The sequence below is a fragment of the Geotrypetes seraphini genome, chromosome 7 (assembly GCF_902459505.1).
Source record: "Geotrypetes seraphini chromosome 7, aGeoSer1.1, whole genome shotgun sequence".
Classification (NCBI taxonomy): Eukaryota; Metazoa; Chordata; class Amphibia; order Gymnophiona; family Dermophiidae; genus Geotrypetes; species Geotrypetes seraphini.
In genome coordinates, this window is record NC_047090.1 from 22,743,129 (window position 1) to 22,764,534 (window position 21,406).

The window sequence follows — 21,406 nt, forward strand, 5'->3', positions numbered from 1 at the left end:
GGTCCCCTTGACCCAACCTGACACGGGTTTTTATTCCTGTTATTTTCTAGTCCCAAAGAAAATGGGGGATTTGTGACCTATCCTGGACCTCAGCTCAACAAATTTCTTGTCAAAGTTTTGTATGCTCTCTTCCAACCCTGTACCCCTGATGGATCAAGGGGATTGGTTATGCTCCCTAGATCAGGGAGGCTTATACTCCGTATTCCAATTCATCCAGCCTTTCGCAGATTCCTAAGATTTCAGGTGGGGAATCTTCATCTTCAGTACTGAGTCCTCCCTTTCAGCCTCGCCTCATCTCCCAGGGTCTTCACAAAATGCCTGGTGGTGGCTGCAGCACTGCAGATACAGGGTTTTCAATTCATTCCAGATCTGGACAACTGGCTCATCAAAGCATCGTCTCAACAGGAGGTTATTATAGCAACCCAACAGACTATACGTTTCTCCAAAGTCTTGGGTTCAAAATCAATTTCCCAAAGTCCCAGTTACATCCCTCCCAAACTCTGCAGTTTATTGGAGCCATACTGGACACTGTTCAATTCAGAGCATTCCTGCCTCAACCACGTCAAGATGCTCTCATTCACCTTTGTCAACGAGTGTCTTCCCTCGCCTCAATCTCGGCTAGACAAATGATGGTTCTACTCGGTCACATGGCCTCTATAGTTCACATGACTCCTTTTGCCAGACTTCACATCAGAATTCCTCAGTGGACCCTGGCATCTCAGTGGCAGCAAGCTTGCGACCCATTCTCTCAACATATTAGTGACTCCTTTGTTGAGACAGCCTCTCCACTGGTGGATGCTCTCTCCCAATCTTTCTAGAGGTTTGCTATTCTACATGCCTCCACATCAGAAGATTCTCAACAGATTCCTTCAACCTACACTTGGGGGGGCGCATCTCGATGGTCTTTGTACTCAAGGCCATTCGTCCAGCACGGATCGTCAGTGTCATATCAGAGCGATCTTCACTCAAAGCTTTTCAGCAGCATCTTCATGACCAGGTAGTCCTCATTCAGACAGACAACCAAGTTACCATGTACTATGTCAACAAACCGGAAGGAACGGGATCTCTCCTGTCAAGAAGCTCTGAAGCATTGGAATTGGGACAATCCTTCAACATCTTCCTGAGAGCTGTCTAAATTAAACGGCATCAAAACTGGTGGACAAATTGAGTTGTCTTCTACAAACTCACAAATGGACACTCGATTCTTTGCCTCTACATCACATTTTTGCTCAATGGGGAACTCATCAGACCTCTTCACATCCCCCACAACAAGCTGTCTCGGTTCTGCTCCAGGATATACTCTCCTCACCGCCTCGAGGCAGATGCATTCCTTCTGGATTGGGCAAATCAGTTTCTCTATGCCAGGGGTCTTCAAAGTCCCTCCTTGAGGGCTGCAATCCAGTCGGTTTTCAGGAGTTCCCCAAAGAATATGCATGAGATATATGTGCATGCACTGCTTTGAATGTATATTCATTAGGGAAATCCGACTATTGCGGCCCTCAAGAAGGGACTTTGAAGACCTCTGCTCTATGCATTCCCTCTGATCAAGACTCGTGTCAAACTCAGACAGAGCATGCCACCATGATTCTGACAACTTTTCAGTGGCCTAGACAACCATGGTACTCCCTTCTACTTTAACTCAGCACCAGGGAGCCTCTACTTCTACCAGTATTTCCTTCTCTACTTACACAGTCAAGGGTCTCTACTTCATCCCAACCTGCAGTCTTTACACCTAACAACTTGGTACCTCTCAATCTGTACAGGACATTCTAGAGGCTTCCAGGAAGCCATCCACTAGGCAGTGTTACACCCAAAAATGGACTAGATTTTCTTGGTATACTACTCATCACAAGGAGCTGCACACTACCTCCTTGTCTTCAGTTTTGGATCACCTACTACACTTATAATAACTTTATTCTTCTATACCGCCACAATCTTGCGACTTCTAGGCGGTTTACAATCAAGAGTGCTGGATATTCAGCAAAATACAATAAGTAGATATTCAGAGGAAATAGATCAGAGACCTCAGGAGGCAATAGTATAGAAATACAATTTGCTGAGCGAAAATGTAATATGTACATTATCCCAGGACAAGCAGGCAGGTATTCTCACTAGTGGGTGATGTCATCCAACAGTGCCCCGATACGGACGTCTCACAAGCATACTTGCTTGCAAAAACTCAAGTTTCGAGATGCCCGCACCGCGTATGCGCCAGTGCCTTCCCGCCCGATGGTCCGGGCATGTCTCCTCCGTTCTTTTCTTTCCGTGGAGCTGAGAAGTTCTACTTCAATTCTGCGCTAATTGAAAACCCGTTTTTCTGCCTTCTATTGCCGCGGTTTTGAGTTCTTTTACTCTTTATCATGTGTTGTTTTCTTCGGTTTCTTATTTAAAAAAAAAAAAACAAACTTCTTCCGGCGATTCGACCGGGTCGGCCGCGTGGCTCTGGCCCTGCTCCTTCGATCTTGTGGCGGAGCTTTTTCAGCCTATGTCCCGGCCAATTACTGGTTTTAAAAAGTGCAGCAAATGCCAGCGCGCGATTTCGTTGATGGACCCACATCGACGCTGCCTGCAGTGTCTTGGTCCAGAACATTTCCCGAAATCATGCCGGCCTTGTTCCACTCTCACAGCACGTGCGTTCAAGCGTCGCTGTTTTTTGTGGGAGTCGATGTTCAAGGTGGAAGCTGCTCAGGAGCCCTCAGCTTCGACTTCGACCAGCGCTTCGCCTGCTCTGGTGAAGTCTTCCGCCACTTCTACTGCACCGAGTCTCCTGAAGCCGGCTTCTTTTGTTCCGGCTTCGACCCCGCCTTCTGCTCCGGTGCCTTTCTCCGTCTCCTCGGATCAGGTACCTACTCCTCCCATTCCACCAGTGGTTCTCAAAGTGCCGAAGGCTTCCAAGCAAAAGCACTCGACCACGAAGGAGCACGAAGACCGTTCAGGAGGTCCCACTTTAGGTGCGGCTCCCTCCTTGTCTGCTTCGTTGCGGTCCCTTTTGGAGGCTCAGTTTGTCGAGCTCATGACCACCATGGGACCCAAGTTGATAGCCACGATCCAGGGTGACCAGCCAGTTCCGCCTCCGGGGGGCAGACCGCCCCTCCTCCTCCTCCTCGCCGTTAGCTCTAGCTACTCGGCGAGGAGGAGCGGCGATTGGCGGCTGGTCCCTCGAGGCGGGCCTCTTTTAGTGACATGCCCCCTTTAGAGCCCATTACGCCTCCGGACGAAGAGGTGTGGAATCCCTCTTCGAGTAATCGAAGTCCTGGGCATCGCAACACACAAGAGTTCTTCCGCACTCCTTATCAGGCCTGGACTGCGTCTCGGGAGGCGTCAAATCTCCCGCCTCTACTCTACTGCCTCGAGTCCCATTTACTCGTTGGCGGCTTCTGGGGACCATTCTAAACATCGCCGCTCTAGATCCCCTTCCAAGCACCGGGAGGGGCATCGGTCCAGGCATTCTTCGAGGCACTCCTCAACACGCTACAGTCTCACCGCAGAAGAAGCTGCCTCGTATGGGGTATTACATTACATTACATTACATTAGTGATTTCTATTCCGCCATTACCTTGCGGTTCAAGGCGGATTACATTCCAACTAAAAAACAGGAATTACATACAAATTAAAAGGAGTAGAATAAGCGATGACATAGAATTTTTTAAGGTAATAAACATTGGATAAAGAGTTACCAAAGGGAAGTGGAGGTCTTTAGGAGGTAAGAATATGGTGAAATTATGGGTTTTAGATAGCATTTGATAGGTAAAAGTGTTGTTAAGAGTAAGAGGTTTTAAGGGTGGGTGTGGTTAGGACTGTTTCAGGGCTTTCTTGAAGAGTATAGTTTTTATTTGTTTTCTGAAAATCTTGTAGTCTGGGGTGGTTAACAGTAGGTTGGAGATTTGGTTATCCATTCTTGCAGCTTGAGTGGCTAGGAGGCCGTCGTATTGTTTTGACCGTTTTACTTCCTTGATCGGGGGAGGTGTGAAAGGGGAGTGCGTTTTTCTATGTCTGGTTGAGGTTGCTTGGATGAGGCGATTGTTTAGGTAGGCTGGGCTGTTTCCATTTAGGGTTTTGAATATCATGCAGTAGAATTTAAATAATATTCTTTCTTGGATTGGTAGCCAGTGTGAGTTGATGTAGGCTTCTGTGATATGATCATGTTTCCTCAGTGAGTAGATGAGTCTCAGAGCAGTGTTTTGGATTGTTTGTAGTTGCTTGGTCATCGTGGCAGGGCAGGGGAGGTAGAGGATGTTGCAGTAGTCTAGCAATCCTAGGATTAGGGATTGCACTATGAGCTGGAATTGTGATCTTTCAAAGAATTTCCGGACTTGTCTCAGGTTTCTCATTATTGCAAAGGATTTCTGTATGGTTTTATTTATTTGCAGTTGCATAGTGCAGCATCTGTCTATTGTCACTCCTAGTAGTTTTATGGTGGTTTGGATTGGATAGTTGATTGAGTTAAGTTCTAAATTGGTTATAGTTGGGACTTTGTCATTTTCGAGGAGGATGAATTTAGTTTTATCTGGGTTGAGTTTTAGTTTGTGTTCTTTCATCCAGGTTATAACTGTTTCTAATGTTTGGTGTATTATGTTTGTCATGGTGGTCTTTGGCTGATCATATGGTATGAGGATGGTGATGTCATCCGCATAACTATAAGTGGTAATGCCTAGGTTATCCAGGTATGCCCCGAGAGAGGCAGTGTATAGGTTGAAGAGAGTAGGGGATAGTGGGGATCCCTGTGGTACGCCGCAAGGGTTTGACCAAGGATCTGATTTTTCTTTGTTTGATTTTACTCTGTAGGTTCTGGATTTTAGGAAGCCTTCAAACCAAGAATATACTGTATCTGAGATACCTATTGCATCCAAGATTTGGAGAAGGATGTTATGATCAACTAGGTCGAATGCTGCAGTTAGGTCCAGTTGTATGAGAAGCATTTTTTTTCCTGTGCTGAGGTGTTGTCTGGCTGTGTCCATAAGGGAGCCCAGGAGTGTCTCTGTGCTGAAGTTAGTTCTGAATCCTGATTGCATGGGGTGGAGTAGGTTATGGTCATCTAGATAGTTTGTGAGGAGTTTGGCTACTAGGCCTTCTGTAATTTTGACATATAGCGGTATAGAGGCAATGGGTCTGAAGTTGGATGGTTGGTCTGTTGGTCCTTTTGGGTCTTTTTGAATTGGGGTGATGATAATTTCGCTGAAGTCAGTAGGGAAAAAGCCATCTGTGAGTGTTGTTTGTATCCATTGCAGAAGTAGAGTACGGAATTTTATACTGGAGGTGGTAAGGAGATATGCTGGGCAGTGGTTGAGGTCACAGGAGGCGTGGCTGTATTTTTTGTAGAGTTTATTGAATTCGGACCATTGTATGTTGGGGAATTGAGACCATGTTCTGTCCGCTGTAGTAGATTCTTTATCCGTGGGTTGGGTTGTGATTTCGTTTAGGTGGGATGGGGTAAAGTTGAGGGTGGCTCTGGCGTTAGTGATTTTGTTCTTGAAATAGTCTGCTAGAAGGGTGGCTGAGGGGGTTGGGTTGTTGTTAGTGGTCGTGTAGGGTTTGGTGTCCGTTAGGTCTTTTAATATTTTGAATAGTTTTTTGGTATCTTGGGTTTCTGTGCCTATTAGGTTTGTGTAGTGAGTTTTTCTCTTGTCTTTTAGTAGGATTTTATATTGTTTGTTAGTTTTTTTCCAGGCGGTTTTCGTTTGATCTAGGTTTGTTTTTCTCCATTTTCTTTCTAATTCTTCATTGTCTTTTAAGTTGGAGCAGATCATTGTCAAACCATTGGTCTGATCTTCTACTGGTTCTAGTTTTGGTTTGTAGTGGGGCTAGTTCGTCCTGGGTGTTGGTGGCTAGAGAATTCCAGTGAGAGATGAAGTCTTTTGGGTCGCAGTCCTGGAGTGTTTCATCTATTTTTTTCCAGAATACAGTTGGCTCGATATGTTTGCGTGAGGTGTATGTTGTTTTTTGGGATTTAGGTGTGGTTTTGTTCTTGGTCCAGTTAATGCTGAAATTGTAAGTGTAGTGGTCTGACCAGAGGGATGGGGACCAGGTTCCATTGGGTGTTTGAATTACTGGGGTGGTTGATTGGTGGGTCATGAAGGCTGCAATGTCTAGTTGATGTCCTTTTTCATGAGTGGTTTGTGGGTCTAGGATTTGGAAGGATAAGGCATTGAGAAATGCTAGACAGTTTTTTGCTGGTGTGGATTTTGGGTCTTCTAGGTGGAGGTTTAGGTCTCCTAGGATAAGGTTATATTCTGCTGTTAAGGAGTTTTGGTAGATGAAGTTTTCAAATTCAGGTCTCGTTGTGGTCCAATTTCCCGGGGTTATGTATTCCTCGTCGGATGTGTTTCCTCCGCTGGGACCGGAGTTCGAGGATCCCTGTGGCTCATATTCGCCCTGTCGATCGCAGGTCTCTGTGGATCCCGAGGCCTCAACTTCGTCCAGTCGGTCTCGCAGGCCTGTGCTGGCGGACCAGTTATCCTTTTCATCTTTCCTCCGGCAGATGGCGGATGACCTGGACATTACCTTAGACTCCAGTTCTCGGTACTCCAAGGAATACCTCGACACTATGCATTTGCCTCATCTTCCTGCTGAGTCTCTTCGTCTGCCTCTACACAAGCTCCTCGACCAAACGTTCATGAGGTGTTTTGAAACGCCGTACTCTATTCCTGCTGTTCCTGGCAAGTTGGATGCCCGGTACCGCACAGTTCATCACAAGGGATTCGAGGGCTCAACTCTCATCAATCCCTACTGGTCGAATCCTCCCTCAGGAGGTCTCATCCGTCCCAGGTGTGTGCCTCCGGGCCACGAGGGCAGGACCATGGATAAGTTTGGGAGGCGCATATATCAGAACTCGATGATGGCTTCCAGAGTTCTCAACTATACTTTTCATTTTGCCACTTATTTGGCGTTCTTCCTGCCTGTGCTTCGGAAGTTTACACCCTACATCGAGTCTCAGGCTCGCTTCTATTTGAGGAAGTGGTTGCCTCGCTGTCCCAGCTTCGCCTACAGTTGATGCAATCCTCCTACGATGCCTTCGAGCTTTCAGCACGAGCTGCCGCCTGTTCTGTGGCTATGCGTCGATTGGCATGGCTTCGGACCATTGACATGGACCCGAACCTCCAGGACAGACTTGCCAACGTTCCTTGTGCAGGGGCGGATTTATTTGACGAATCCATCGAGACCGTGATGAAGAAACTGTCTGACCATGAGAAATCTTTTCAGTCCATTCTTCGGCCCAAGCCTAAGCCGACACAGTCTCGACCTTCTAGGCTGCCTTTGATCTATCAACAGCGTTATACTCCAAGGCAGGCTCCGGCTGCGAGACAACCAGCAAAGAGACAGCCTCCTCAGAAGGCTCAACAAAAACCTCAGCCTTCTACTGTCCCCAAGGCTCCTCAGCCTTTTTGACTCTCTCTTAGGGAGCATAACCGATCTCGTTCTGCCTTCCCCTGTTTTTCCCATTAGGGGTCGCCTCCATCATTTTTATCATCGATGGGCAGCTATCACCACCGACCTCTGGGTCCTTACCATCATCAGGGAAGGGTACTCTCTTCAGTTCCATCGGGTCCCCCCGGACCACCCTCCAAGAGAGTATCCTTCCAACTTGACCCAGACTGCCCTTCTTCTTCAGGAAGCTCAGGCTTTGCTCCGGCTTCGAGCCGTCGAGCCGGTCCCTGTGGACCAACACAACCGGGGGTTTTACTCCCGATACTTCCTTGTTCCGAAGTAAATGGGCGATCTGTGTCCCATTCTGGACCTCAGGATCCTCAACAAGTTCCTGGTCAAGGAGAGATTTCGCATGCTGACCCTTGTTTCTCTCTACCCCCTCCTCGAGCAAAACGACTGGTTATGCTCTCTGGATCTCAAGGAGGCCTACACTCACATTCCCATTCATCCGGCCTCTCGCAAGTTCCTCAGATTTCGGGTGGGACATCTACATCTGCAGTATCGAGTGCTTCCATTCGGCCTGTCTCGTCTCCCAGAGTCTTCACGAAGTGTCTGGTAGTAGTGGCCGCTGCACTCCGGAACCAGGGTCTTCAGGTATTTCCCTACCTCGACGACTGGCTCATCAAGACCGCCTCGGCTCCAGGAGTCATCTCGGCGACTCTAACCACTATTTGGTTCCTGCAGAGTTTGGGCTTCGAGATCAACTTTTCCAAATCTCATCTACAGCCTACCCAGTCTCTCCCCTTCATCAGGGCGGTTCTGGATACTGTTCACCTCCGAGCATTCCTTCCCCCTCAGCGCATGGAGGCTCTTCATCTCTACCAGTCTGTATCTTCTCGCCCGTCCATCTCGGCGAGACACATGATGGTTCTAAGCCACATGGCCTCTACAGTTCATGTGACGCCTTTTGCCAGACTTCACCTCAGGATTCCTCAGTGGACTCTGGCTTCTCAATGGACACAGGTGTCGGATCCTCTGACTCAGCACATCATTGTCACCCCTGCTCTTCAGCAGTCTCTACTTTGGTGGATGACCTTTTCGAATCTCTCCAGAGGTTTGCTGTTTCACACTCCCTCCCCCCACCCCCCCCCACCAGAAGGTTCTCACAACCAATTCCTCGACCTATGCATGGGGAGCTCATCTGGATGGGCTTCGCACTCAGGGATTCTGGACCAGTGCGGAAAGACTCCATCAAATCAATCTTCTGGAGCTCAGAGCCATCTTCAATGCTCTTCAGGCTTTTCAACATCTGCTTCACGACATGGTGGTCCTCATTCGCACAGACAATCAGGTCGCCATGTATTATGTCAACAAGCAGGGGGGCACGGGCTCGGCCTCCCTCTGCCAGGAAGCTCTCAGAGTCTGGGATTGTGGGGTTTGCCACAACGCCTTCCTCAAAGCTGTCTACATTCAGGGGAAGGACAATGTCTTGGCAGACAACTTGAGTCGTCTACTCCAGCCCCACGAATGGACCCTCCATTCCACGTCCCTTCATCAGATCTTTGCTCAGTGGGGAGCGCCTCAGATAGACCTCTTTGTGGCTCCCCACAACTTCAAGCTGCCTCAATTTTGCTCCAGGATCTACACTCCTTATCGTCTCGAGGCAGATGCCTTTCTGCTGGATTGGGGGAATTGCTTTCTGTATGCGTTTCCTCCATTTCCACTCATTCAAAAGACTCTAGTCAAGCTGAAATCCGACCGTGCCACCATGATTCTGATAGCTCCTTGGTGGCCCAGACAACCTTGGTACGCCCTTCTACTTCAACTCAGCAGAAGGGAGCCATTCCTTCTTCCTGTGTTTCCTTCGCTGCTTACTCAGCATCAGGGATCTCTACTTCATCCCAACCTGCAGTCTCTCCACCTTACAGCTTGGTTCCTCTCAATGTAACTCCTCACCAGTTTTCCCAGGCGGTGAGGGATGTATTGGAGGCTTCCCAGAAGCCTGATACTCGACAATGCTACTCCCAAAAATGGACTAGATTTTCTTCCTGGTGTGTTTCTCATCATAAGGAGCATCAGCGAGCCTCCCTATCTTCTGTATTGGACTATCTTCTACACCTGTCTCAGTCTGGCCTCAAGTCTACATCTATACGAGTCCACCTGAGTGCTATTGCGGCTTTCCATCAGCCTCTACAAACCTCTCTCTGCTCATCCTGTGGTTTCCAGATTTATGAAAGGACTTTTCCATGTCAATCCTCCTCTCAAACCTCCTCCAGTGGTTTGGGATCTCAACGTTGTACTTTCTCAACTTATGAAACCTCCTTTCGAGCCTCTCAACAAGGCTCCGCTGAAGTTTCTCTCTTGGAAAGTGGTTTTTCTGGTTGCCCTCACTTCTGCTCGCAGGGTCAGTAAGCTTCAGGCCTTAGTGGCAGACCCACCTGTCACAGTATTCCATCATGACAAGGTGGTCCTTCGCACTCATCCGAAATTCCTGCCTAAAGTCGTCACTGAATTTCATCTCAACCAATCCATAGTTCTTCCTGTGTTTTTTTTTTCCAAAGCCTCATTCTCATCCTGGAGAATCAGCTCTTCACACTCTGGACTGTAAACGTGCTTTGGCTTTCTACCTGGTTCGCACCAAACCACACAGAACTGCTTCTCAACTTTTCGTCTCCTTTGATCCGAACAAGTTGGGACGCCCTGTCTCGAAGCGTACCATCTCCAACTGGATGGCGGCTTGCATCTCTTTCTGCTATGCCCAGGCTGGATTACCCCTTCCCTGTAAGGTCACAGCCCATAAGGTCAGAGCTATGGCGGCCTCTGTAGCCTTCCTCAGATCGATACTGATTGAGGAGATTTGTAAGGCTGCCACTTGGCCTCAGTTCATACATTCACCTCTCATTGTCTGGATACTTTCTCCAGAAGGGATGGACAGTTTGGCCAAACAGTGTTACAAAGTTTATTCTCCTAAGTTGCCAACTCTCCCACCATCCCATTGAGGTTAGCTTGGAGATCACCCACTAGTGAGAATACCTGCCTGCTTGTCCTGGGATAAAGCAATGTTACTTACCGTAACAGTTATCCAGGGATAGCAGGCAGCTATTCTCACGTCCCACCTACCTCCCCTGGGTTGGCTTCTCTGCTAGCTACCTGAACTGAGGAGACACGCCTGGACCATCGGGCGGGAAGGCACTGGCGCATGCGCAGTGCGGGCATCTCAAAACTTCTGAGTTTCTGCGAGCAAGTATGCTTGTGAGACGTCCGTATCAGGGCTCTGTCGGATGACATCACCCACTAGTGAGAATAGCTGACTGCTGTCCCTGGATAACAACTATTACGGTAAGTAACATTGCTTTTTAGTAGGTAATGTCCGACAGGACTTGTTGGGGATAAATATCTACTCTGGCCTCACATCCACATCTATTAGAGTCCACCTAAATGCTATTGCTGTTTTTCACTAGCCTATTGAAGGGAAAACTCTCTGCTCATCCTGTGGTTTCCAGATTTATGAAAGGACTTTTCAATGTCATCCCAACTCTTAAGCTGCCTCAAGTGGTTTGGGACCTCAATCTCGTTCTTACTCAATTGATGAAGCCTCCATTCGAACCAATAGATTCGGCTCATCTTAAATATCTTGCTTGGAAAGTGGTATTTCTCTTTGTTTTCACCTCTGCTAGACGAGTCAGTGAGCTCCAAGTTCTAGTGGCAGACCCACTTTTCACAGTTTTCCATCATAAGGTGGTCCTCCGTACTCATCCCAAATTTTTACCTAAAGTAGTTTCAGAATTTCATATCAATCAAGCAGAGATCAAGGAAAGGAAGTTAAATTGGGTAATTTTTCCTTCCTTTTCCTGCTAGTCAAGTGTAGAATTCACAGATAATATGGTAGGGGGGATAGAAGCTCAGGAACAAAGGTATCAAACCAATCTTTCCTTTAATATGAGAGCATGGTGGTAAGGGAGGGGGTTTGTTTAAAATTTAAAAACTTTCTCAGTTCTAGGTGTGGTGGTCACATTTGGTTAAACTCTGTTCAACTTTAGTATACTGTTAAGCTGTAGTAGTAATGTCAATGTTGCTGGTTAAAGTTGTTCTATATCCATATACTAGTAGACTGACTGAAACCCCATATCTAAATGGTCTGGCAGGAATCCAGGAAAGAAAAATACCAGATAAAGTACATCCTTCACTGATATCAGTGTTAGAGCATGCATTTCTTGTTCCCAGTGAACTTCATGAGTTAAATGTTTTGTGTTGGGTTGTATTTTAAATTTTTTTTTTTATATAGTTTCCCAAACCTCACAAAATAAAGAGGGACTTAACTTGTAAAAATTCAATACTTCAAGAATAGGTCACAAAGAAATTACTACAATTTCCAGTACAATATCTGACCTGTGTGCATAATCAGCCATTGCTTATTTATGCAATTCTTTTTGTGAATGCATATGAGGAGCACATCTGAAATTGCTACCATTTCCGATTAGAAGACTGCACTGCTTATGAGGCCCATAAATCAGTTACCATTGCTGAAGGCTAGATATCTGGTATGCTGCCTATTCTGGGTAAAAGGGAGCTTGTGGAAGTACTGCTGCAAGAAGTTCTCCATGTACTGCTGCAAGGAGTTCTCCATGATCCACATTAGAGGACTAGAATAGAACAAATTTGACAAAAGAATATACCTAAAGCAGGAAAGCAAATGGATGTCATCTGGCTAGGCAGATGAAAACAGACTTAAATGGGCAGGTGGGGCAGTAAGGGAGATGGCTAACACATGTTCAGGAACGTTTTCTAGGCTTTTAGAGGGGCCATTCTTAGCACTTCAGTTAACTTTCTGTATGGACAAACAGGACAAGGTAGCCACCAATAGATTTTAACTCTAACGTTGTTAATGGTAGCTTTCTTTCCATAGGAACATGATGATCCCATGTCATACATCCACTTCACTGCTGAGGGAGAAGTCACATTTAAGTCTATTCTGTTTATTCCTACTTCTGCTCCACGTGGTCTTTTTGATGAATATGGATCAAAAAAGAGCGACTTTATTAAGGTAGAAGAAATACCTTTTATGCAAAAATGTATTGATAAGAATAAATGATCTCCTGTAATGGTTTAACTTTTTAATTGCTTTTGTTAATCTTTGTTGCAGTTGTATGTCCGCAGAGTGTTCATTACTGATGACTTCCATGACATGATGCCCAAATACCTCAATTTTGTAAAGGGTGTTGTAAGTTCAGTTCTACTTAACAACTTTGTTCTAAGTCATCCTGCCTATCGGGCGATGGTGCGCCCGCATCTGGAATACTGTGTCTAATATTGGTCACCGTACCTTAAGGATATGGCGTTACTCGAGAGGGTTCAGAGGAGAGCGACACGTCTGATAAAAGAGATGGAAAATCTTTCATACACAGAGATTGGAGAAACTGGGTCTCTTTTCCCTGGAGAAGAGGAGACTTAGAGGGGATAAGATCATGAGGGGCATAGATTAGAGAGGGACATTTTCTTCAAACTTTCAAAAAATACAAGAACAAGAGGGCATTCGGAAAAGTTGAAAGGGGACAGATTCAAAACAAATGCTAGGAAGTTCTTTATCCAGTGTGTGGTGTACACCTGGAATGTAATAGGGCAGAGTATGTAATAGGGCAGAGTATGGTATTGGGGTTTAAGAAAAGCTTGGACAATTTCCTGCTGAAAAGGGGATAGAAGGGTATAAATAGAGGATCACTGCACGGGTCCTGGACCTGTTGGGCTGCCGCGTGAGTGGGCTGCTGGGCACAATGGACCCCCAGGTCTGACCCAGCAGAGGCATTGCTTATATTCTTATGTTTGTTATCTGTCTAAACTAACTTTGCTGTTTGTTTATTCAGGTTGACTCTGATGACTTGCCCTTGAATGTATCTCGAGAAACCTTACAGCAGCATAAATTACTAAAGGTATGTTACATGATGCTTTAAAAAAAGTTTGGGTTTAGTTCAATTTTTATTAGGATGATTACTTTGAGTAAAGAACCCAGATAGCAAGCTTCAGAACATTTTTTGGAAGAACAAGCAGATTACTCATGTCATATACTCATAAATGGGCTATATGGCCACATGTGACAAAGTGTCCATAAGCTCTTGAGTCATATCAGCATGGAGGTTTGAAGGCAGGTAACATTAAACCTGAGTTCTAAAAGATGGATAAGGCAGGGGAATATGGAGCAATATGCTTTCCTGGCTGAGGGGGTGACTGCCTTTTTGATAAACTACTTAAATAGTGTTGCCTGTTTGTTTGTTTCTTTAGAGCACTCCTTTTTCCTACAAGAAAGTGGGGTTTTAGTTGTGCTCCTCTTTTTCTGGCAACACCAGCCAATGATGGTATTCTGTGCTGGTTTTTTTTTAAATTTATGTTTATTTTTATGTATGTTATGTTTATTTATGTATGTTATGTTTATGTTTATTTTTATGTATGTTATGTAAACTGCCTAGGTTTTTAGGCGGTATAAACTTTTTAAATAGTTCATTTGGGCAGTTGTCCTGCTTATTGAGTCTGAGGCTGTTTGCCTATTTATAAATGTCATACCCTTGGGTCACACCCTTAGCAGGAAAAGGGAAAAATAAAATACACTAGTTGCTTTATGTAATTGCTAGGTTGAAGTTTGTTCTCTTATTCTGTGTGACAATATGTTGGGTAACATGCTCACTATCTGCATCCAAAGCTCTCTAAAAGCTTAGAACTCCCTGACTTTCCCAAGCATGCACAGGGGGTTAGAAAGTAAAGTTAGTTGTCTGAAGTTTCTCAACTTCAATCCGTGTACCTCTACCAAAGCTTTACCCCCACCCCATAATAGTACTAATTGTAATGAAATTTCTTAGATTCATTTTTCATATGTACACTATCTTAATACATAATGGCAATCACAAAATTTTAAAAACCCAAGGCGCACACTATACGCAGAAAAAAGTTAATTTAAATTCATTTTCTTCCCAAAGAGCTGAAGGCAGATGACTTTAAAATATGCACTGTCGCCTCAGTAACAACTATAGACAAATATAGTGCAAAATATAGACAGCAGATATAAATTCTCAAAACTGACATTTTGATCACTAAATTGAAAATAATTTTTCTCTACCTTTGTTGGGTAATTTCATGAGTCTCTGGTTGCACTTCTTTCTGACTCTGCATCCAATATTTCTTTTTCTGCATGCTTCCTCTCCTCCGGACCTCATTCCCTTCCCCAACCAACATATGTCCCTCCATGAGTCCAACTTTTCTTCTCCACCCATATTGGCAACATGTCTCCCACTCTTGCTGTCCATTTGTCTTTCTCTTATTTCCTCACTTCCTGCAAAGGGAGTGGGGAAAGAGATCCAGGGTACATATCTCCCACGCCCTCTACTGCCACATCCAACATGTCTCCCTCTCTCATATACCCCCTGGATCATGTGCAGCACTTTTCCTTTGTATTCCCTTCCTCCCTCCCTCCTTCATCCCAAGTTCATGCCTCCTCTCTCTCTTACTTGCTCACTCTAGGGCCGCAATGACTTTAACCTCCTATATGAACTTAGATGGGGAGGGGTGCCTCCTCGTCACAGGAATACCCACATGCAAGGAAAAGCCCAAAGCTTTCCTGAGCTAGAGGAGAGTTCTGTACACAGATTTGTTAGGGAGGACTGCCAGTCAGAAATCCCCCCCAATTGCTGGTAAGTAATTTTGCTTTCTCTATAGGCAGAACTAGAGGAACTTCTCCCTTCCAAAATCAATTGAAGCATATTCTGATGGGGCATGGAGAGCAAAAGGTGTGAACACTCGCAAATGTTCAATAAAATTTAGATGACTCTTTGGTCCTGTCACTGGTTGAATTATACTGTGGTATATAGAAAACCCCATTGTAGACAGCCTTGTGTCAAAGGCCTCTCCTTTTCTGACACATAGTTTGAGGGCACGTTGGAACTTTTTTACATCCTACCCAATTTGTGCTTGTTCTTGTACAATCCCACTTTATTTTGGGATCAGTGGGTTATTTCTGTCTACCCGCCAGGACTTTGTAGACGCCTCAAAACTTCAGAGACTTAAATCCCTCTTAAGTCATCACTGTCACCGTAAGCATCAGTTCTGTAGCGCCTGGTAGACTGGTATAGTCCTGACCAATGAGTTATATACCTCACTACTACTAGCAGGTGGAGACTGAGAACAAACTTGTATAACGAGATAGCTTCCCCCAGCAATCCAGTCTTCCTTAGTCTCTAACAGCAGGTGGTAAAGCACAGTAACTTACCGTAACACATGTTATCGGGGACAGCAGGGAGATATTCTCACGTATGGGTGACATCACCGACAGAGCCCCGGTACGGACTACTTTAAAAGTGCATCGCCACTTTAAGTCTCTCTTTAGAAAGTTTGCGATAGCCTGAACTGTGCATGCCTTCCCACCCAAAGTGGTCACGCGGTCCCTCAATTAAGATAAGCCAGCTAAAAAGCCAACCCAGGGAGGTGGGTGGGTTGTGAAAATATCTGCCTACTGTCCCTGGATAACACCTGTTGTGGTAAGTAACTGTGCTTTATCCCAGAATAAGCAGGCAGCATATTCTCACATAGGGTGACCTCCAAGCTAATGGGATGGTGGGAGAGTTGGCCTTTTAAGAAAATAAATGTTGTAAGACAGATTGGCCAAAGTGCCCATCCTGTCTAGAGAGACTCCAGACAGTTGTGAGAAGTGAATGTATGAACTGAGGACCAGGTGGCAGCTTTACAGATTTCCTCAATGGGAGTAGATCTGAGGAAAACCATAGAAGCTGCCATAGCTCTAATTTTATGGGCTGTGACACAACTCTCCAGTGCCAGTCCAGTCTGAGCAAAACAGAACGAGATGCAAGGCCGCTAGTCAGTTGGAAATCATTCTCTTGGAAACAGGATGTCACAGCTTGTTTGTATCAAATGAAATAAGCAGTTGGGGAGATGTTCGATATGATTTGGTGCGGTCAAGGTAAAAAGCCAAAGCACATTTATAGTCCAGAGTGTGCAAAGCATTTCTCCTGGATGAGAATGAGGCTTTGGAAAAAACACTGGGAGAACAATCGACTGAGATGAAACTGACAACTTTCGGTAGAAACTTTGGATGTGTGCGCAGAACCACTTTGTCATGATGGAAAACAGTGAAGGGTGGATCTGCCACCAACACTTAACTCACTGACCCTCCTGGCAGAGGTAAGAGCAATAAGAAAAACCACTTTTCACATGAAACTTAAGATGAGCTGTATCCATAGGTTCAAATGGCAGCTTCATTAAACTGGAAAGAACCACATTAAGGTCCCAGACAATAGGTGGAGGCTTGAGCGGTGGTTTAACATTGAAAAGACCTTTCATGAATCTGGAGACCAAATGATGAGCAGTAAGTTTTCCCTCTACTGGCTTGTGAAAAGCAGTAATAACACAGAGATGGATTCCAATAGATGTAGTGAGTCCAGAATCAGAGAGAGAAGATAGATAATCCAACACCAATTCAACTGCCAGGGAAGTTGGATTGTGATGAAGATGACACCAAGAAGAGTCCACTTTTGCTGGTAACACTGAGTGGCTGGTTTTCTGGCGGCATCAAGAGTTTGTTGTACAGGCTGGGAAAGATGTACATCAGATGAAGTCAGCCTGAGAGAAACCAAGCTGTCAAGTGTAGTGATTGCAGGTTGGGATGTAGAAGGGATTCCTGATTTTGAGTAAGCAGAGTAGGAAATACTGGAAGAAGTATTGGTTCCTTGGAATTGAGCTGAAGTAGAAGGGAGAACCAATGTTGCCTGGGCCAGCAAACAATGTGGATCATGGTGGCTGCCTCTTGTTTGAGCTTGAAGAGTTTTCAACATGAGAGGAATTGGAGGGAATGCATACAGAAACAGGTCTGACCAGTCCAGGAGAAAAGCATCCGCTTCCAGACAGAGTAAAGTCTGGGGCAACTGGTGATTGTGAGGAGCCGCAAACAAGTCAAGCTGTGGAGTGCCCCATTGAGCAAAGATGGACTGGAGAGTTGCAGAGTTAAATCCATTCGTGAGGCTGAATTCTGCTGAGGTTGTCTACTAGGGAATTTTTCTCCCCTTGAATGTAGACAGCCTTCAAGAACAGATTGCAAGCTGTTGCCAGAGTCCAGATTTTCTGGGCCTCCTGACACAAAAGAAGAGAACCTGTGCCTCCATGCTTGTTTATGTAGTACATTGCTACTTGATTGTCCGTGCAAAGGAAGAGGACTTAGACCGAGAAGATGAAAGGCTTTGAGGGCATAAAACATTGCTTCTGAGCTCCAGAAAATTGATGGAAAATTTTTGCTCCCTGGCAGTCCAAAGACCCTGAGTCTGAAGATCGTCCCTATGTACCCCCCAATCATAAGGGGATGCATCCGTCGTGATGACCTTGAGATGAAGGGGTAAGTGAAAAAGGAGACCTCTGGAGAGATTTGAGGATCATCCACCATTGAAGTGACTGCAGGAGAGATGATGTTACAGATCCATCACTTGCAACCACTGATAAGCAAGGGTCCACTGAGGAGTGTGAAGGTGGAGTGACATGAACAATGGAAGCCATGTGGCCTAGCAGGACCATCATGTGTCTTGCTGAGAGGGACTGTAGAGGAAACAGCTACTGACAAAGGCAAATGAGAGTTTGAAGGCAATCCTGAGGAAGAAATGCTCTCATGCATGGTGTCTAGGATTGCCCTAATGAACTGCAGACATTGAGTTGGAAGGAGGTCTGATTTGGGGAAGATGACTTCAAATCCTAGAAGCTGAAGAAAGGCAATGGTCTGAGAAAGCAAACGGTCTGAGATTGCTTGGACCACTTCTTGAGAGGATATAGCCTTGATCAACCAGTCGTCCAGGTAAGGAAAGAATTGAAGGCCGTGTGATCGGAGATGTGGCCACTACAGTCAGGCACTTCGTGAAGACTGGGGAGAAGATGCCAGGCCAAAGGCCTTGTATTGGTAATGACAGCGATTGCTTTAGAAACAAGATACTTTCTGGAAGCTGGATGAATTGGGATATGCATGTAGGCTTCCTTAATCTAGGAAGCATAGCCAGTCATTCTGATTGAGGAGAGGATAAAACAGGGTGAGAGCTCTGAGATCCAAGCTGGGTCTCATTCCTCCGGTCTTCTTGGGAACTAAGAAGTAATGGGAGTAGAATCCCCTGGTTCTTCTGGTTGAGGGGAGCTTCACCGATGGCATTCAGCAGGAGAAGGGATTGAACCTCCTGCAGAAGGGAGGACTGGGAGGACTGTGCAGGGTCCAAAGCAGACTCTCTTGGAGGATGGTCTGGTGTAACCCTGACTAATGATAAGGACCTAGAGATCTGATGTTATGAGCTCCCAGCGATTAATGAAGAACTGAAGACTGCCTCCGATAGGTTGATTTCTGAGGAGCAGCCTGTTTCTGCTGTTGCCTCTGTCTCCTGGGCTGAGACTGGGGTTGAGCTATAGGTTTTGCAGTAAACCTTCATTGATATGAAGACTGTCAAAGGATGAAGGTGTAGGCTTTTTGAGCTTTAGCAGTGTCCCACCTGGTCTTGTGGACAGACTACTTCTGAGTAGTTGTGTCCATGGAAGCTCCAGAAAGTTCGTCCCCAAACAAGGTGCGTTTGCTAGCCAGTCCTGGTGATTAATGAGCTTCAACACCTGATGCCAGGTAAGGCATCTCATAGCAACATTGTTTCTGCACAACATTGTGTCCACAAAAGAGGTACGCGCAAAGGTGTCGCAGATGGATGTAACCATGTACTTGTGGAGGTGGAGCAAGTTAAAAATAAAATGAAAAGCAGGGAGCTTACAATATGGGAGATATTTCTGGAATGTGGCCACTTGCTTTACGAGATGCTTCATATAGAAGAAAAAAAGGGAAAGTGTAGTTATCAGACTGGTTGGCTAACATGGCATTTTGATATAGACGTTTGCCAAACCATGGTCTTGCCGGTCCATGGCCTTGCCCTCTCTGCCAGGAGGTACAGAGGTATAAACACTCTCCCGAAGCTTTAGTGGATTCCACTAGAGACTCGTGTGGAAGATTTTATCAATTCCTGGAATAGGAACCACTCTAAAGTGAGTAACTTACGAGGAGCCACCAGGATGGTAAACGGGGTATTCAGGTTTTTATAAAGTTTTCCTGATAATATCATGTAGGGGAAGTTTAAGTAACTCCTTGGGTGGCTGATTATAGTCCAAGGCATCCAGGATTTGCTTAGATTTTTTTTTTTTTTTAGAATCTGCCTCCAAGGAGATGGATAATTCTGACATCTCCCTGAGAAATTTAGCAAAAGAAGCTTTTTCAGATGGTAAAGGAGCCTCTTGAGGAGAATGGTGAGTTTCTTGTTCAGAATCCCCCCAGAGATCAGAATCTTAGTTCAGGGTTAGTGTTGAGCAGACGGTACTGAAGTCTCCAGATGCTTGGACTTCCATAGTGCTTTTCCAGATCGCACTGCCATTATCTCAGGTGACGTTTGAGGAAGATAATTGCATCAGTGAGTCTTCGGTGCCGATTCCCGCACCAGAAGCGGCACCGCTACTGGAGACTCTTGATCAGAAGCAACTGGTGTCAATTGCTTGGATTGGACCGGTACTGGAGGAATCGATGTCAACATGGAGTCAGCATGAGCAGCTGGATTTGCTCCTTTAATTCCTCTCGCAGCAGTTCTCTAATCTGCTGCTTAAGAGTGTGCACTGGCACTTTTGCCGCTCTACGCTCTGGCGATGAGGAGGCCGATGTCAAGACACTCACTGAAATCGGAGCAGAGCATTTTTAGGTCTCCGAGGTTGACCTTTTCATTGTTCTCTTTCCTTCCCCCCCATGCTCCCTCCAGATTTCTGATTGGGTGATTCTGTCTATAGATGAGTCTGGTGTGTAAGGTTGTCTTGGTCATCGGGGGGAGGGAGGGGCATGAAGAGTCCCCTCCCTGAGCATGGAGTCTCAGCTTCTCTTCTGGTGGAAGGTCTCCTATGTCTTCCCTCTGTGGCCCATGGAGGTCCAGTGATCCTGGTCACACCTCTTTGGCTAAGGCGGCTGTAGTATGCCGACTTTGGTTCGGCTCCAGCAGGATCAGGACCTCTGGCTACATTATTTTCACCGCCTCATGCAGGGTCCAATTGCAATGCAGGATCCAGACCACTTTGGTCTTACGGCATGGTTCTTCAGCGCATGGCCTTGACTAGCCAGGGCTATCTTAGCTGTGATTGCCATGTTGCTTCACAGCAAAAGGAAGTCCACGGTGGTAGTCTGTGAAAAATGGGAGATTCAGGCCTGGTGTGCCCTGATACAAGTGTACCCATCCTCCATTTGAGTTTCTGCAGAATGGCCCGAAGAAGGGCCTACCGGTAGCTTTGCTCTGGATTCAGATTTCTGATCTTTCATGTATGGGCCCTTCTTCTCTGAGGGGCTCATTAGTAGCTCATCAGTACGTAGTCTGTTTTCTACAGGGCACTCTGCGACTTAGACCTCCATTGCGCCTTCCCTGTCCAACTTGAATATTAACCTGGTTCTCTGTTTTCTGGCTCTGGAGCAGATGTCCTTTATGGATCTCATGATCAAGACAATCTTCCTGGTGGCTATTACCTCAGCCCATATGGTTTCAGAGCTTCAGGTTCTCCTGATGGGATCCTTTTCTGCATATTACAGATTCTGGTGTGATGCTCGTAAGCCAGATTTCTGTTTTCTGATCGGCCTTTTTATAAGAGTGCCATCAGAATGGGTTTAGTACTTTGTGGGTTTTTTTTGGGGGGGATCCCTAGTTCAGGCGCCCCTTCTGACGGTGCAGACTATCTCCTTATAGCACTGTTTTGTCATTCAGGTTTCTGTTTAATGACCTGTTCTAGTTTTTCATTGTTTTGCATTTATGAGCAGAATTGACTGACTTGCTGGGGAGTTTCTCTGTTCCCCTCTTATCCTCTCAGATGTTCCTGGCTGCTTTAAGACTAACTGATGTTTACAGGGTCGGTGATGATTCAAGAGGAGAGGTTTAAGTTTCTGAAGTTTGAGGCTTCCTACAAAGTCCTGGTGGGTAGACAGAAATAACCCACTAGTCCCAGAATAAAGTGTGGATTT

The 21,406-nt window shown here is 45.8% G+C and overlaps 1 protein-coding gene across 1 annotated transcript in view; it reads left to right on the top strand.

Moving 5' to 3' along the window:
* Window positions 1–21,406, top strand: part of HSP90B1 (heat shock protein 90 beta family member 1) — a 123,071-nt gene that overhangs the window by 54,533 nt on the left and 47,132 nt on the right. Inside the window, exons 9-11 of the mRNA XM_033951745.1 lie at window positions 12,272–12,409; window positions 12,509–12,586; window positions 13,227–13,292. Coding sequence (XP_033807636.1) covers window positions 12,272–12,409; window positions 12,509–12,586; window positions 13,227–13,292 — 282 coding nt within the window. The remainder of the gene's footprint in view (window positions 1–12,271; window positions 12,410–12,508; window positions 12,587–13,226; window positions 13,293–21,406) is intronic.